General features: G+C 39.2%; 2 protein-coding genes across 2 annotated transcripts in view; one reads left to right on the plus strand and one right to left on the minus strand.

Moving 5' to 3' along the window:
• Positions 1–3,239, minus strand: part of LOC133520664 (UDP-glucose:glycoprotein glucosyltransferase) — a 36,007-nt gene extending 32,768 nt beyond the window's left edge. Inside the window, exons 1-4 of the mRNA XM_061855252.1 lie at positions 2,813–3,239; positions 1,047–1,300; positions 781–960; positions 478–668 (exon numbers count right to left, since the gene is read on the minus strand). Of these exons, the coding sequence (XP_061711236.1) occupies positions 478–668; positions 781–960; positions 1,047–1,300; positions 2,813–3,056 (869 nt within the window). The 5' untranslated portion in view covers positions 3,057–3,239. The remainder of the gene's footprint in view (positions 1–477; positions 669–780; positions 961–1,046; positions 1,301–2,812) is intronic.
• A 178-nt stretch (positions 3,240–3,417) lies between these two features.
• Positions 3,418–17,806, plus strand: LOC133520740 (transport and Golgi organization protein 11). The gene is made up of 5 exons (XM_061855362.1): positions 3,418–3,697; positions 3,822–3,981; positions 4,062–4,188; positions 12,456–12,720; positions 17,218–17,806. Exons 2-5 carry the CDS (start codon positions 3,910–3,912, stop codon positions 17,423–17,425), a joined length of 672 nt encoding a protein of 223 aa, XP_061711346.1. The 5' UTR covers positions 3,418–3,697; positions 3,822–3,909; the 3' UTR covers positions 17,426–17,806.
• Positions 17,807–18,308: the final 502 nt, after the last annotated feature.

An 18,308-nucleotide genomic window follows, 5' to 3' on the forward strand; every position in this document is an offset into this window, starting at 1 on the left:
GAACATCTTCGCAGATGTATGCAGGTTTCCTCACGATGTTTTCCTTCACCGAAAAGCTAGTGGTAAATATCAGATGATATTTCGTACATAAGTTCCGAAAAACTCATTGGTACGAGCCAGGATTTGAACCCACGACCTCCGGATTGAAAGTCGGACGTCATATCCACCGCTTTTTTCAACTAGTCATGTAAAAAAATCAAAATTAGCAAGGTTTTGAACTGGTTCTGATTTAGTTGAAATTTAGACTTTACATATGTAGGTATGTTACATATCACTTTAGAAACTACGTAAGTAATTTTACATTACCATTAAGCTATACATCATAGTAACTCAGTAAAAAATCGAGGCTTGATGCAATAGTTTTCATGAGAAGATGACTGCACAAAGAAAAGTATAGTTGTCTATATCTTGTACCTACAACTTTATTTTAAGTGTTTGATAATACTTTACTCCGCTAATTAGAAATTCCATACTTACTTTAATCTTCCAAAGTTAAATCCATCAATTTGATTTTGTGGGTCATTCTCATCCTCCTCCTCGTTAGCTGGAGACGCTTCATTACTCTCAGCTTCCTTAGGAGTAGAGTCATCTTGACTTTTATATTCAGTACTCTTCAGTTGTAGTTCAACTCCATAACCTGATAGTCGCAGTTTGGGCTTACCTCTAGGCTAAAACAAAGTGTTCCAGTTTCTAGTACATAATTATAAAAAATATATATATAAAACTTTCAAGCAAAAGCAAGAAGTACATACATATAAATCTGTTATTAATGTTACCAACCTTAACATTCCATCTGACAACATAATTGATTACACCTCTGTCTGCATAACCTGTCAGGATGTTATGTTTGCTAGTAAAATCTTTGGAACCAAGCTCTCCATACAATATTGCAGTAAGAGTTTTGTTATCACTGCTTGGATAGGAATGGTCCAACAAATATGTCTCTAACCTGTGATCTTCCTGTAAAAGTTAGATTTTATAAGTACTTTTGGCTTATATTAGATACAATCATATTTAATTAAATACAATACGTATAACACACTTACAGGTTCAAATTTGTTATATGATTTGAGAATATTACGTAACACTTCATTATCACAAACTTGGCTTGAAGCAATGGAAACAAAAGTAAGGCAAGCAACACTCTTGGCCCCATTCTGTGCCGCAATCTCATCAAACATCCGGACAGTTGGTGATGTGGTATGCATGGACAATGCCAGTTTAGCCATTCGCAACTGTGCTGGTGCCAGCAAGGAGCTGGCAACACCAATGCATGCATTGTATATTTCTTTATCAGTCTCTGAAAACAAATTTAAGGTATGAAAATGCAGTAAACAGAACCAGGTACAGCAGCCTACCAAGAGTTACTAGCATTTTAATATTAAATATTTAAAAAGGTTTAGAAAACCACTGGCCGAAACACAAACTGGAAAACTTAATATGGAGTGGAACAGCCACTACTTAGAGGATAAAGTCATTAATTTGATGCCTTTCAAACAATTCGTAAATGAATACAAAGGAATAATTTAAATAAAAATATTTACATCTATTTTTTTTCAACCATGACATGGTAGCAATTAAGTAAGCATCTTGGAAATTATTATTGAACCAACTTGATATTTCTAAGAAGAAATTAGTTATCTATTAATGGTGTTATCTACCATAATCAACATTCAAAAGTAAAAATGTGTCAGGCCTGTTTAAGGGTTAACACATGGGCGCCAGAGACATCAAAGTTCCTCCAGCTCCAGGGATTACTAGTTTTTAATACATTTTCTATTAAATTGTGTGCAATATCACATTTGTGAGACATAAGAGGGAACCTTTCAGGTTGGATTTAGATATTGGTTGCCTTGTTTTTGGGAGCCTTTGCCAAAGGGCTAGCAGACAAAGAATACAAAAGATGGGAGATAATAGAGAGATAATGTGCAACTGTTCTTTGTTCTGTAAATAAAGGCTATTTTATTTATTATTATTTTTATTGTTTTTGGGAAACTGTGATATTGGGGGGGCTTAGCTGAGACCCTTTGGTGGTTTTTGTTGCTGGAAATGTGTATTTTTTTTACGAAATTTGGTCTATGAGCATGATACGGAATGATATGGTAGTTTATTACAAACCAAATTATGGTCCCCAACTTCCACATGGTCTTATCAGTCCTACCCCAAGTGTTTTTATAAAGCCAGAGGCGCAGAGGAGGGGCACATCCTGCGGCCATTAGCTGTTTCATTTCAACTTTTAAGATTCCTTTCACAGTTCTGAAGGGATTTTTATATTGAGGTTAGTGTTGAAAATAAATTAAAATCAGATAATAAGCATCTCCGTGGGTAGATGGTATGTAGTGTTTGGGGGACTTATACTCCCCTTCCCTTTCCCCTTCCTCTATCAAAGGTACGTTTTTTTTATGTTAATACTGAAAATCTAAATTGTAATATCTCCAAAACTAAGCATCACCAGCAGGGGGGCATGGGGGGGGGGGGGCTGCATACCCCGTGTAAAGATGTAGATGTTGTGTAGGGACATTCAGCCCAATTCCCTGAAGTTGGAGCTGCAGGTTACTGTTCCAGTGGCATTCCCATACCAATCTCCTCAAATACCCAATGTAAGGCTAGCAGAGGAACTGAGTTTCACCAACACAATATCGGGTCATTTAAAAGTATAGAAAATGTAAAAAGATTTGGGATTTATATGGAGGTTTCGAATTTTTTTTAATGCTAGGATGGGTTAATGGGTTGATAATTTTAAAACTACATTAACTAATCTCTAAGCTTAGATAGGTTGAATATTACTAGAAAATAATAATAAGTTACTTACCTAAGTCTTCAAGACTAGATTTCAACGTATTTATACCTTCCACGAATGACCAGAACAAGTCAGAGCTTTCAGTAGCAAGATATTCAGCTAACTCTAGAACAATTGGTGTTGCTTCCCATTTAGCACTTACGAAACTAGTGACTGACTTCGCTTTTTTCTCATCCCTTTTAGGATTTAAATGTGCCGAAGTAACAATAACAAGGGCTAAAATAACTACCCAAACTCGAAAGCCGGAGGCTGTCATTGCGTACAAAAAATCAAACTGTTGGTTACTTAACCAATATTTGAAAGCTAAAATAATTTTATATACAAATTAAAACACGTAATACATTTTAATTACACGTATTAACGTAGTAAGAATGAAATTTCGCCTCTTTCAACTCGCGTTGAAGGCGTTTATCACCAACCAATCAGCATCATACATGACATTACAAAACTAATTACGTTCCGTTTCAAGTTATCGTTGTGTGATTGTACTACTACTTTCAAGTTTCTATGTTAGAAAACTAGATCATATTACTAAAGAGCACCTAGTAAACTGCTATTGTTTTTGGATCAATAATTTTTACCAGATTCTCATTTAACATCTTAAATAATTAATTGTAAGAGGAAGGACATAAATTAAACCGGGTTTATATATGTGTAATTGACTTTATATATAAGGAGATTTTCCCGACTTGTCTATGTCTTGACGGCTGAATTGAAATGCTTTATGCTTTCAGTCGTCGCACCACCCATCAAATCTAGACAGACAAGACAGCCCAGCCCAGCCAACCAAACCAAACCAAGTCCAACCAACCTCTTCTTCGGTCATTACAATAGATTTGTCTACTGTCTCTCACTTCTCTTATCTCACAGCAGTAATTTTGATAAATTTGAAATGAAGTAAGTTTAAATTGATTGCGTGTGCGATACCATATATTTTGTTTTACAACTGTGCAATGACCCGTTCAGCAGTTTCACATCTATTAATGTAGAGACATCGATTAATTTGTATCTTTATTTTTAGGTTGCTTTTATAAGTTATAGTTCTGGCTCTATATATTTTGGATTGAAGACCAATAAGAACCTACAGAAGTGATTGGAATACCTATAAGATGCAGTACACTTCCGATGAAGCCTACGCTCGGCTCATTAGCCACAAGATGACCGTACCACAAAGGATAAAGGTATACCTACAAACAGTTGGTTGAGCGTCGATTGGTTTGATTTGGAAGCTGTTTAAAACACTTACGTCTCTGGTTTCTAGGCAACTGGTGACATAATGGATGACGAAACCCAAAACGGTTTGGGAACAGGATGGGACTATGCCAATGAAAAATTTGATATGAAGGTCCCAGAAAGGATACTTGTAGTTGGGCAAGATCAGCACATTGGTGAATATTGTCTTTCTATTTACTTTTTTACTTACTTACTTATTTTTAAATACAAATTTTCATTTATAAAGTTAGAGTGAGCATACATGCGAGGCAATTTCCTCATGCTCAAACCGGCCTAGATGGAATTGATCTCATGCACCCATTTCAATTAACAAAGGATAGGTATTAAATGTTATAGGAACTAAAAAAAATATTTTTCATCACACTTGCTCCTAAATGGTGTTATGGTATGCCCAGTGCCGGATTAAGATATTTTGATGCCCTAAGCATTTATAGACCATGGTGCCCCCTCATCAAGATTACATTAAATTTTCTTGGTAAATTGAGTGACGTTTATTTCCGAATTACTGCTGAGAATAGAATTTTCAATCCGTCACATCATTATATCGCGGAAATTGACAATGCTGCAGCAGTAACGTTGCAACAGTAGGTAATGCTGCTGCAGTAGCCATACGCCTAAACGAAAAGACCGAGATTGCCTATATCTATAGGGTGCGTTACTATGCGAATAAAACTTGCTTTAGGTCACAAGGTACTCGTGACATAAGTTATACACCTGCCCAAGAGTAACCCGAAAGTTTTGAATAGTGTATTTTGATTATAATTAGAGCAGACTTTGGAATAAACAATGGTCAAATGTAAGTAAATTTGAAGATCGTGCGTCGCATAAGACCGGAGGCCGAGCCAACCAATGTCCAAGTGTAAGCGAAGACGTAGGACGTAGTAGTGCTCCGCACAGAGTTCTGCAACCTCTAGAGCTTTCCTGCGAAGCTCATTGATGTCAGGGCAAACGCCGAGCTTCAGTACTTAAGGGCTTATCACTGACAAGATCCAATGGCCACAATTGTCTTAAATAGCAAATTATTGTTTACGAAAACATTTCAAGGATGGCGTTGTCCCATGGTCTCGGAGAAGACTAGGTAATGTCAACAACATCATCTTGACGTTGGCGGTAATTTTAGAACTTAATTAAAATCGATTAAGTGCCGTTTTCTTAAATAATAATGTGTCACAATTAGGCCTTAAGATTGATTGCAATCAAATTAGATTATTTCGAAGAATTCATTCCTATCAAGCTGGAAATCGTTTTAATACCTTCAGTTGGTCCTAAAAATGCATGTAATACGAGTTTGCTCCATCCCAGGTGGGCATATATTTTTCCACTTTATGTATGTACCATGTAGGCAGGTATCAGAAGGTTCTTGGAGTGAAAGACGTTTTTAGCTATGTACAAGATTGAATTGAATCTATTTACAAAAATGCGCGTAATTTATACAAAATTAGAGAAATGTAAGAAAGAGATCTATATACAGGAAAGAGCGTGATAAATAATAGTAGCCGCGCGGGACGCGCGGGGTGAGGTGCGCGGGCGCGAGGTTGCGGCGCGTGGCCGCGGCATTCGCGCGCGCCTATAAAATAAAGCGAGCCAACGTTCCCGTCCTTTTCTCGGCCGGCCTCCGTAGGGTGCACATCGTGTCGTCGGTGCGCCGTGTCCCGCTCCGCTGCTTGATACTCGCTGGTAGAAGACACGAAGAGGATGCTGCAGGCTCCGCATATGCATAAACTGCCCTTGTCAGGGCAACATAAAACTGCTCTTGTTAGAGCAAACGTCACCGTTTCTCTGCTTAACCGCAGAGTGTCAATCGATCGATCTATAAACTGTTCTTATCAGAACAATTTCACTGTTTCTATAACGGACACGACGTCGGTCGATGTATATGTTTAAGTATGTATATATGTCCCCACAAGATCGAAAACGGTACATCCGACGGAAAAATTGTTCTAATCATCATTATTATTAACATTGATATCGGGGGATATGAAAGGTACCTTAATATGTATTAGTAGTCTAAATTGTGAAATTATGGCCGCCATTTTTAATTATTACTTTTGGTAAATAGGCGCCACACAGAGCGAGCTTACGCGCTAGGCAATTTCCTCCCGCACAAAACGGCCAGTGTAGACGTGCCTCGGCCGAGGCGGCGCGCGCTTTTTCCTCGCCTGAGCGTGCCAACCTCGGCCGAGGCACGTCTACCTACACTGGCCGGCTTGCGCGCGAGAAAATTGCCTCGGTGGGGTCCTTCTATCTCGAGTGGTTTGGCAATCCAAGAAAAAAAATATTTCCTAAGTATCCCAAAATGTATGCACATTTCCTGGGATGGAGCAAACTCGGATTACACGCATTTACGACCGAATGAAAGTATTAATACGATTTCCAGCTAGCCGGGTTCCTCAAAACTCTTTTTTTGGATCTAATTTGATTGGCCTAAATCGTGAAAGTTTCAATGTTTTTAAAGGCAAAGTCTAAGGCTGAACGCGCGGAGCGTTCGATCGGCACTTACGAATGAGGCCAAAGGTTGAGCTGGAAGAGAGCAGAACTTGGAATTGACCAATGGCGAAATGTGAATGGCTGGACGTCCGGAGCGTCCGATCGCGGCGCGTTATCATACAATTCAACCAATGGCAAAGTGTGAGTAAGGCAGAAGGCCCAGCTCCGAGAGAGGAAAGCATAGATTTGGATCCATGGCCAAGTGAAAGTGAGGCAGAAGATTGACTTTTGCATAAAGTAGAAGGCCTAGGACCGTACAAGACCTAACGCCAAACTGCAAAAGAGTGGCTTGAAATTGAACCTATGTAATCACGGTTCTCCTACTGCTCTGCCTTTAGCTTAACTCGAAAGCGCGACTAGATAAGATGCTTTTGGGTTTCGTTTCTGCCTTTGCGGGGCCCTTCATAACACTTTGACAAGTAGGTCGCAGGAACTTGGTCTGGCCGACAAATCTGGCGTGCAAGAGAGCAACATTCGCTACACAATCGGTAACCTAGATCGAAAAAATCGGCTGGCCATAAGCCCGACGGCAAGGTTCTTTGGCCATGAGCTTTGAGGCCCTCCACTTAAGGTCAAATCGAAGGCCTATGTTGGAGTCGTGCTTACGTGTCCTCACTCTCTTACTCTTACGACCCTTCGTTATTAGATGGGTACTTACGACTGCGATGCTAATGCAGCCTGTGCGTTATTTTTCTACGATTTTGGTGCCCCCCTAGACGTGGTGCCCTAAGCAAGTGCTTATTTTGCTTAATGGTTAATCCGGCACTGGGTATGCCAACATACAGAGATGGAATGAGCTATAGCTATAGGTGTAAAAGATATTTTTTTAATTTCAATATTCTCATAGGCATATTGGGCAAAATGTTTCTTTGTATCATCTACTCAATTTCTATGTGAAGATGTATTAATTAGTTTTACTTTTTGGTTAATTTAATAGCCATTTAAAATATTTTAACACAATTTTCAATCATGGTTGAATGCCGGATGGGTCTGGGGCTGTGCCTTTAAGTTAACCTGTCAAAAATGAGAATTTAGCAGAGAAATGTTTGAAATGTCACCATATTAAAGATATATTTTGTAAAAATTTAGTTTTTTCCACACAAGTATTATATATTTTGATGACCGGTTTGGCCTAGTGGGTAGTGGCCCTGCCTATGAAGCTGATGGACCCGGATTCAAATCCTGGTAAGAGCATTTATTCGTGTGATGAGCATGGATATTTGTTCCTGAGTCATGGGTGTTTTCTATGTATTTAGGTATTTCTTCTTCTTCTTCTTCTTTAGCCCTTCTCTACCCTTTGGGTGTAGGCCTCCTTCATTTTATGCCACTCGTCACGGTTCTGTGCGACCTGGAGCCACTTCTTCCCCGCAGTTAAGGTCCGACCGAGAACGATTTTATTGTCTCGGCCGAGACCGAGACCGAGACCGAGATTCAATGGGATTCTCGGCCGAGACCGAGACCGAGAATTTATAAAATAGAAAAAAAAAATACGAATTTTGCACTAAATATGTTTTTAATATCGAAATTCGACGATTTATCAGCAAAAAGTTATCATAGGTAATCAATTCGTAGCGCTATTAAATAGTATTTTTAGGGTTCCGTAGCCAAAATGGCAAAAATGGAACCCTTATAGTTTAGTCACGTCCTTATGTCTGTCGGTCTGTGCGTATGTCACAGCCATTTTACTCATAAACTATACAATATATTTTATAAACAAATTTGAAACGTAGGTGTAAATGTAAATTAAAATATATTTTCAAATATATACTCCATACAAATGTAACTAAAAGTTAAAAATAATTCATGTGGCTCATCATTAGATAGGTCTTTAAAAATGTTTATTTTATTTTATTAAATCAATATTTTATAAAATAATTGCTCCAAAAAAAATAATTGTGTGATCTACTATAACTTTTGACCCGGGAGAGCAAAACCATTTTCAAAATATCTAAATAATAAAGCTTCAAAAGCAAAAATTTTTTCAGGAAAATTAATTAGAATATGGTCGGTTAAGCCATTTAAGAGTTATAAAAAAACTGATCTTATTAAAATAACGAAAGTGCCACTAAAATACGCTCTTTTGCTTGTACGGCTTTTTTGTATTGTGTGAAGGTACGGAACCTTCCATTATGCGTGGTCCGAAACGCACTTGGCAGGTTTTTTCAGTATGGATGTGCACAAAAAGAGGTACAATAATATAATCAAAATAAAGAGTTATATATTGAAACCCAAAAAATCCGCTACAGGTGTAGTTTTGTACTTACCTACTGCTTTGTTTTTTCCCGTTAACACAAAGATATTTAGTATCAAAATATCCAGTGTCATCTTCCACTCACAAAAAGTTAACCTAAGTTACATCCCGAGCACAATACACACTCATTTTTGCATCAATAACAACTACCACAAACGAAAAGACCCAAATAAAATGAACAAGTCATTACTTGCAACCGCGCCTATCCGATTCCAACACTTAGTATTTGGTAAGTAATTGGCTACTAAACCAATCAAAATCACAAAAAACGTCACACCAATCGGGCGATGCAACCAACGGGTGGCTTAGATCCCGGTGCTCGTGCGCGGAAAATTCAAATTCACCAATGATAACTCATTGCCTAGTCTCGGTCTCGGCAGGAATCTCGGCCCATTTTGGCCGAGAGCCGAGACCGAGATCTCGGCTCGATTTTTGGCCGAGAATGCCGAGACCGAGACCGAGACCGAGATCTCGGTCGGACCTTACCCGCAGTCCTTTTGATGTCGTCGTCCCAACGCATCTGGGGTCTACTTTGAGGACGTTCCTCCCCCCATGGTCGCCACTCCAGTAGACGTTTGCTCCACGAATCGGTTTTTCGTGCTATATGATCGGCCCATTCCCACTTCAGTCTGGCTACGCGTTTTACAACATCGGTGACCTTGCTCTTCTGTCTCAGCCACTCATTCGTTTTACGGTCTCTCAATGTGATCCCAACCAGTTTTCTCTCTAGCGCCCGTTGGACAACGCTTAACTTATGTAGTATGTCCTTGGTGAAGACCCAGGTTTCGGCTCCATAAGTGAGAACTGGCGGGATACATTGGTCAAATATGCGGGCTTTTTGTTCGGCTTTAAATTTCATTTTGAAGGCAAACTCTAAATTCGAATAGGCTGCCCAGGCTAGTCGTACGCGTCTGTTGATCTCATTGGTTTGGTTCCTCTTCCCGGTCACTATCTCTTGTCCCAAATATACGTATTTATCGACAGTTTCGATGGCGGTATTGTCAACTGTGATATTCGCCTTGACTTCCGTATTGGTCATAACTTTTGTCTTGTCTAGATTCATTTAGGTATTTATAAATATTTATATATTATATATATGCCCGAGAACGTGGCAAAAACGCTAGCAACATTTAGGGGCGCCACCTCAATAGGGCCGGATACTCTACCCTCGGTTTTTTCTTAAAAAGTGCAGTAGCATGCTTGTTGATGAGCTGACTTTTATAATGAATTTATCCCTCAAGAATGGAACCCTACCTCGAGACTGGAAGGAACCCCATGTCACTCCCATATACAAGAAAGGTGATAAGTTTGCTGCTGCTAACTATCGGCCAATCACAGCCTCACAAGTATAGTCCGCAAAACTATGGAAAAAATTATAGTCACTGAATTGCGAAATTTCATAAGTAAGGAGAATGTAATTATCGATGAGCAGCATGGCTTCATACCGAAAAGATCCACAGTGACGAATCTTCTTGATAAGTGGACACGGGACTGGGACATTCGTCAGCCTATGGACGTCATATACTTAGACTACGAAAAGGCATTTGATCGCGTACCTATCGAAGGCTAATTACTAAATTGGAGCACTTTGGGATTCGTGGTCAGCTCCTTGAATGGATATCGAACTTTCTAACCCACGGGATATTTAAAGTAAGAGTAGGGGAAACTCTATTGAATGAACACAATGTCTATAGTGGTGTTCCTGGGACCAATCCTGTTTGGCATATTTATAACGGATTTGAAGAGTGCAGTACAGTCGGAACTGTCAATATTTGCTGACGATACCAAAGTTATAGGTAATCCAAAGTGATTTAGATCGCATAGTTCAATGGACTAAAGACTGGCTCATATCACTAAATGCTGACAAGTGCACAGTCCTACATATAGGAAAAACAAACCCAAAACTAAATTACCACATTGACTCTGTTCCCCTACAAGCATTAGCTAGTCAAAGAGACCTGGGACCTATTTCACATAACTTAAAATGGGACATGCATATCACCAAAATTACCAAGAGAGCAAATTCTTTGATGTATATGATCCGGAAAGCATTCCATGAGTATGCTTTTCAGATATGGTCTTGGATATGGTATTTTAAAAAGGACATCACTTTGCTGGAAAAAGTACAGCGAAGAGCAACTAAAATGGTTGCTTCACTGAAAGACAAGCCATATGAAGAACAGCTTCAGGAATTAGGTCTTACGACATTGGAGGACAGAAGGAAGCGATTGAGACATACAGTCTTGTCTGGACACTACAATGTTCCAAACATTAAAGACCCATACATATCAAGCCAGAATGTAAGGTTGAGAGGACACTAAAAAACTAGTCAAACCTCCATGTGCTAGCAACCCTAGGAAACACTTCTTGCCAAATCGTGTAGTAAATGTGTGGAACTCTCTACCAGAAACTGTTGTTAGTGCACCGTCAGTGAACTCTTTCAAAAATAGACCATTTTAGAACATTAAAAAGTGCTAAATAAACACAAGTGCTGCGATATACACACATCAGCTCCAAGAACTGCTAGTGTATCAAATAAAAATAATAATAATATATCGTTCTCTAAGTACCCTCAACACAAGCCTTATTGAGATTACTGTGGGACTTAGTCAATTTGTGTAATAATGTCCTATAATATTTATATTTTATATACTTATATTTATAAGTATGATGCAAAACATTGTGTGTGCCACAGGCTGTACAAGAATTACGAACTTGTGTTAATTAAAATCAACACTTGCTCGTAAATTCTTGTTTACTGCCCTTAATACACAATATACTGTAACTAAATTCCATTTCACCTACACATCTAACTAATGACTATCAAAATTTGGTGGCTGTATGATTTTTAACTTAAGCTTACTTTGGCAGTTGATTCATCTAAAATTATATTTGTCTGTTATTAGGCTGGTCCACACAGAGCAAGCATACTAGCGAGACAATTTCCTCACGCACAAACCGGCCAGTGTGGAAGTGCCTCGGCCGAAGCGGCACGCTCCACACAGAGCGAGCATACGCACGAGGCAATTTCCTCACGCACAAACCGGTCAGTGTAGACGTGCCTCGGCCGAAGCGGCACGCGCGTGTGTTCGCTCTGTGTGTATCCGCCTCTTAAATATGACTAAGAAGATAAGAACTAGTGTAAGGCTTCCAACTAACATACCTTATACAAATATGATATTACTATAATAATTATAAATTAATTGGCTTCAGCTTTTCTGGAAAAAATGGCAATGCAGAGATTGGGTTAACATAGATTGTTCAGAAGTAAATTACAAAAACCCATGTCGAGCCTTGTTCAGTGTAGGGTTCCACCCATCTATCACAATAGACTTTCAACGGGTGCTATTACAGTGGAACCTCTTTAGCACTAATCTCAAGGCAAACAAAAAAACCATAAACTTCGTACTAACGAGGTATCGTCTTAAAGAGAGCATGGACTTAGGGGATCCTTATTGGTTTTAGTTACGCGCAAAGAACAGTCTTGTTATCTTTTTTGTGTTACAGAAGTTTGTTATATAGAGGGGATAACACAATACGCCTATTTTTCCGAGTTATAGAGGTAAAAATTGTACTGGTTAGTTATGAATAAAAAGAAAATACCTTAATACACGAGTAGGCTACAAGTATCACATGCACACTCTAAATCAAGATCATTTGGATGGAAAATGTTTTCATGTTTAGGAACCAAAGCTCCGCCCCGAGAAATACAGCTAGATAATGCTGTACTCCCCACTGATCCAGGGATGATCCGAGTGAACACGCCTCCTCGTGTGATCACTCTCGATCAGCACTACTTCCCATCAGCTGATGACTTTCAGGAGAGTATGCCTAACTCTCCTCCCAGAAATGTAAGACTGTACAGATCTCAAGCGGATGGTGCCCTGTCACAACCAGGTGTCGACAATTTTAAAGACGCAACCATGACAGAATCAAGGCTTGTTCTAAGGTAACCTCAAAATATTTTATTAATTAGAACAAAATTGTTTAATTATAGTACGGTCGCCAAGCCGCTCCGAGGCCAGATTTAATTGACTCAGCTCGGCCTTACCCACAACCTGTATCAATGTGTTCGGACAGTTCTCCTGATCACCGTACATGCGGTAGTAAAGCGGAAAAATGGTGGAGGGGATAGTAATGACGTCACAAAGATGGCGGCCGGACCTATTCTTTTTGGCGGTGTATCTCGAAAACCACTTAACCGATTTTAATCATCGAGGTGTCAAATAATAGCTTATATTATGGAGATTATTTCCTTTTCTACAAACATTTACGTGAAACCTATAGGAAAAAAATTAATCACAAAAAACAGTTTTTTTATAAAATTATTATTTTTTATTTTGTAAAAATCTCCGTAAATATTAGCATTTCGCAAATTTTGTTTAATATAAAACATATTGCTTCATTATCAAGGAATATAATGAGCCTTAAAACATACAGATCGAGTAATAAACAATGAAGCTACACTCATTTATTTGCGCATGGGTAACGATAACTGGCTTTTACCGGTCGAAACTGTGGTGACTGTTACGATACGTATTGAATGGAATTTATAGAGTATCGGTTTTAATTACTGAAATTATAATTAAAATTATAAAAACCAGACACAATAATGTTACCTTACTTCGACGTTTAGTCTCTTTTTTCGTCTTAATCATAGGTAGGTACATATTTCTTTTTACTTAAAAATTTTATACAGGGTGAACTTTTAACCACCAGTCATACTCTGCGCAGCGACTTTATAGGTCATACTTAACAACTTTTACTATGGGACCAATTCCGAAATTGCGAAAAAAATTTTGACTGTCCCATATAAAGGTGCGACCAACTTTACCAGACCAACACTTTTCCAAACTGAGCTACAGCTGTCCGATGAAGTTAAGTACTTAGGACTAACTCTCGACAATAAACTCAATTGGAACAACCACATCAACAAACGGATAGACAAGGCGGGAGTTGTCTTCTGGCAGTGCAGAAGGATGATTGGTAAGAGGTGGGGACTCAACCCGAAAATTACCCTCTGGCTCTATAAGACGATAATCCGCCCCTTACTCTGTTACGGTGCTCTGGTTTGGTGGCCAAGAACAAACCTAGGCAACGTACGAGACAAACTACAAAGACTTCAAAGGCTCGCATGCGCGGCCACCACTGGCTGCACGAGGTCTACCCCGACTGCAGCCATGGAGGTCATGCTAAACCTTCCACCGCTGCACCTACACATACAGCAAGAGGCCAGTCTCTCAGCGGTAAGGTTGCGAACCCTCAAGATATGGTCTAACATCACAGGAGCTCTTCACACAAAATGCCTGGAAAAGGTGTAGGTATGACGAATTTCCAGTGCTTAGGTCAGGCACGGACCGGATTCACAAACAAGCTATCTTCGATAAAAGGTACAAAATACAGTTATATGAGGACGACAATCATGAAGGACTCAATCCCCGGGAGCTGAGAATCTTCACTGATGGGTCCAAAACAGACAGCGGATCGGGCTCTGGAACCTTCTCAGAACACCTGAACATGTCGATCACCACTCCGCTAGGAGCCCATAACTCGGTATTCCAAGCTGAGTGCATGGGCATCATAAACGCGGCGGCTGCCATCACTGCAAGGAAGGTAGTGGGATCCTCCATCCGCATACTCTCCGACAGTAGAGCAGTCTTAATGGCTCTAAATAGCCATATAGTTACATCCTAACTTATACACGAATGCCACGAACGACTAATGGAGGTATGTCATAATAACAAGATCACCCTACAATGGATCAAGGGACACAGTGGATCCCGAGGTAACGATGCTGCGGACGAGCTTGCCAGGCAAGGATCGAATGCGGGGGCGATTGGTCCGGAACCGATTCTTCCGATACCATTTAGCAAGGTACGCTCAATGCTGCTGGCACGTACAGGGAAACTACACACAGAACACTGGCTGAACCAGACTGGATGCAGACAGGCAAAAGAAGCCATGCCTGGCATCAACGGAAAACTCACAAGGGCGCTCCTGCAACTAGGGAAGGTCCGACTGAGTATGGTAACCAGTGTCATAACAGGTCATGGACTATTTAACAAACATCTTTTCACAACAGGTGTCACAGACAGTCCCCTGTGCCGAGGTTGCATGGAGACACAAGAAACAGCCTCTCACGTGGTGCTGGAATGCAGCGGAGTGACTCCATACAGGGCTAAACATCTCGGATCTCCGAGAGACCTCCCCGAGGTCCTACTCAACATCAAAGGTTTGATAGGATTCCTCGAGGAGCTGGGCTGGCAGGACTAGCCCACCCCCAACATATCACGCAAAATAGGCGCAAGTCGTCGAGTTGCGGAAAAATCGCCCGAATACAATACAATACAATACAATACAAGGTGCGACCAGACCGCAGCTTAAAAAACGGTCACGATACGGAATCGCAGTGACGCGTCGTATGCGTACCGTTTTTGACGCATGCTCCCCACACCGCTGTTTAAAAAACGGTGACGGTACGGAATCGCAGTGACGTGCTTCACGCGAATCTTTTTTGTTCGCAAAACAGTTGCGTCTTTTACGTCACCGGTACGGTGTCTGCCATAAGATCTCCGTGTAATATTTTTTGCTATTTTTACGCAGTTTAATTTACGGTGCGTCAGCTTATTTTAAGCAGCGGTGTGGCGAGCATGCGTCATGGACCCGGGTACGTCCTTAAACTACGTCCAAAAGAGAGGTATGGGCATTGTGAATGTCATCTCGCTTTGTGTGGTAGGGCACAGCCAGTGGGTGTCATTCCAGATCCAAATTTTCTTGCGTGATTCGGCATAGGTCCCATAATAAAAGTTGTTCAGTATGACCTGTAAAGTCACTGCGCAGAGTATGGCTGGTGGTTAAAATTTCATCTTATACCTATATTCGACACAAGTAGTAAGTACTTACAGACCAACTATGATACACATTTTGCCTGTATAGTGATACATAGTGAATAAATTAATACCTGATTTAAAAAATAAAACAAAAATAACAAATAGCATGTTATTTAATTCAGTAATCACTAATCAGTCTTAAACAATGAACATCATACTTTTAGATTAGACAACAAAATGTATATTTATACTGTGTTTCGACTTGAAAGATTTTACTGCTTTAAAACATAAGACAAACCTACCAACCAAATGTATAAAAAAAAATGTTTTTTGTGATTATTATTTTCCTATAGGTTTCACGTAAATGTTTGTAAAAAGGAAATAATCTCCATAATATAAGCTATTAGTTGACACCTCGATGAATACAATCGGTTAAGTGGTTTTCGAGATACACCGACAAAAAGAATAGGTCCGGACGCCATCTTTGTGACGTCATTACTATCCCCTCCCACCATTTTTCCGCTTTACTACCGCATGTACGGTGATCAGGAGAAACGCCCGAACACATTGATACCGGTTGTGGGTAAGGCCGAGCTGAGTATAAAATTTTTAAGTAAAAAGAAATATGTACCTACCTATGATTAAGACGAAAAAAGAGACAAAACGTCGAAGTAAGGTAACATTATTGTGTCTGGTTTTTATAATTGTCATTATAATTTCAGTAATTAAAACCGATACTCTATAAATTCCATTCAATACGTATCGTAACAGTCACCACAGTTTCGACCGGTAAAAGCCAGTTATCGTTACCCATGCGCAAATAAATGAGTGTAGCTTCATTGTTTATTACTCGATCTGTATGTTTTAAGGCTCATTATATTCCTTGATAATGAAGCAATATGTTTTATATTAAACAAAATTTGCGAAATGCTAATATTTACGGAGATTTTTACAAAATAAAAAAAAATAATTTTATAAAAAAACTGTTTTTTGTGATTATCTTTTTTTCCTATAGGTTTCACGTAAATGTTTGTAGAAAAGGAAATAATCTCCATAATATAAGCTATTATTTGACACCTCGATGATTAAAATCGGTTAAGTGGTTTTCGAGATACACCGCCAAAAAGAATAGGTCCGGCCGCCATCTTTGTGACGTCATTACTATCCCCTCCACCATTTTTCCGCTTTACTACCGCATGTACGGTGATCAGGAGAACTGTCCGAACACATTGATACCGGTTGTGGGTAAGGCCGAGCCGAGTCAATTAAATCGTGTTTCTAGAGGGCTTTTGAGATTTGGCGACCGTACTATTATCAATATAAAGCTTTTGAAGATGGATTTATAATTATACACATTTAACCCTTTATAAACTCTCTGCCTATGTGTCAGGAATTATGCAAAATTGAACTCTATCACTTTAAAATAACGATCAAAATCAGGTGGGTAATACATAATATATTCCCTGCCTTATAAAAGCTTATATTTCGTGTCATCGACGATGACGCGCAGATTAGTAAAATCTAACCTTTAATGACAAGACATTAGGAGTCAAGGCATACGTCTTCGTGAATGCCACGATCTATACAATGATGAACATAACAATTTATTTTTGCAGAGATCCGACACCTCCAATGGGGGCTGGCGAGGGCCTCTCTACTGCTGAAGAGATGGTGCATTTACGACGACAGATAGTCAAATTAAATAGACGCGTAATGTCGATCGAAGCTGAACAATTACAGAGACAGCAAAAGGAGAAGATAGCGTATGCTATTGGCATTGCTTACTTGTTGTTCAAAGTTATTGCTTGGCTTAATCGATCCTAATATGTTATACAAAGTATTCTGCAATTTTCCATGTAGATGTCGATTTTGAAATGCATTATAGAGGTCTAGTTCAATTTTTATGTGAAAATGGAATTCGAAAATGTACTACTGCCTAAATGAAATATACTAGATCTAGTCAGTTTTAAAATGAGTAATTTTGTTCAGAAATGTAATGTTCCGCAGGTTGCCGAAACGTTTATAGGAAACAACGGATACGTTGACAGTTTTATTGCATTGCCTACGACTATACTGTATTTTGACCACAGATAAGTCTGAGCTTCTACAATAGGGTTGTTTCCAATTTTGTGAAACGCTTGTATTACGTTCTATATTAACTAAAAGTTGCCCTAAAATTAAACTTTTATACTTAAAACGGCTTTAAATATGTTAAATTAACAAAATATATTTTGACAGATGCTTTCGCGCCCAAAACGCTGTTTGAAAATTGTGTGACGTCACAGTTTACGGTTTGACACAACTACATACACACGTAAAAGATACGAACTGTCAACCGACATTTGTCATTTGTTGTTTATCGTCTAACTGTCAACAGTGTCAATCCGAGAGTTGTGACGTCATCACAATCTTCGATGACGTTTCGAGTTTGGTCACGTGACGTGTGCCAAAAGATATTTTAAATTCAATATTTACAAAAATATGGTCATTACAGGTCCCCTAAAAGTAGTTTAACATGTTCTTATAATCGAAAAGAATTTATTGGGATACGATTCTGTTCTGCCCTAAGATTTGTAGATGGAAAAAACCCTATTGTATAATGTAGTGCTGCATGCAATATTTACTTTAACGGTGAAAGTAGACAACTATGACATGTATAAATGTATTTTCTTTATTTGTTTCTATTGTTTTTTTCTAGTACTTAGGT

The sequence above is a fragment of the Cydia pomonella genome, chromosome 1 (genome assembly GCF_033807575.1).
Source record: "Cydia pomonella isolate Wapato2018A chromosome 1, ilCydPomo1, whole genome shotgun sequence".
NCBI classification, from domain to species: Eukaryota; Metazoa; Arthropoda; class Insecta; order Lepidoptera; family Tortricidae; genus Cydia; species Cydia pomonella.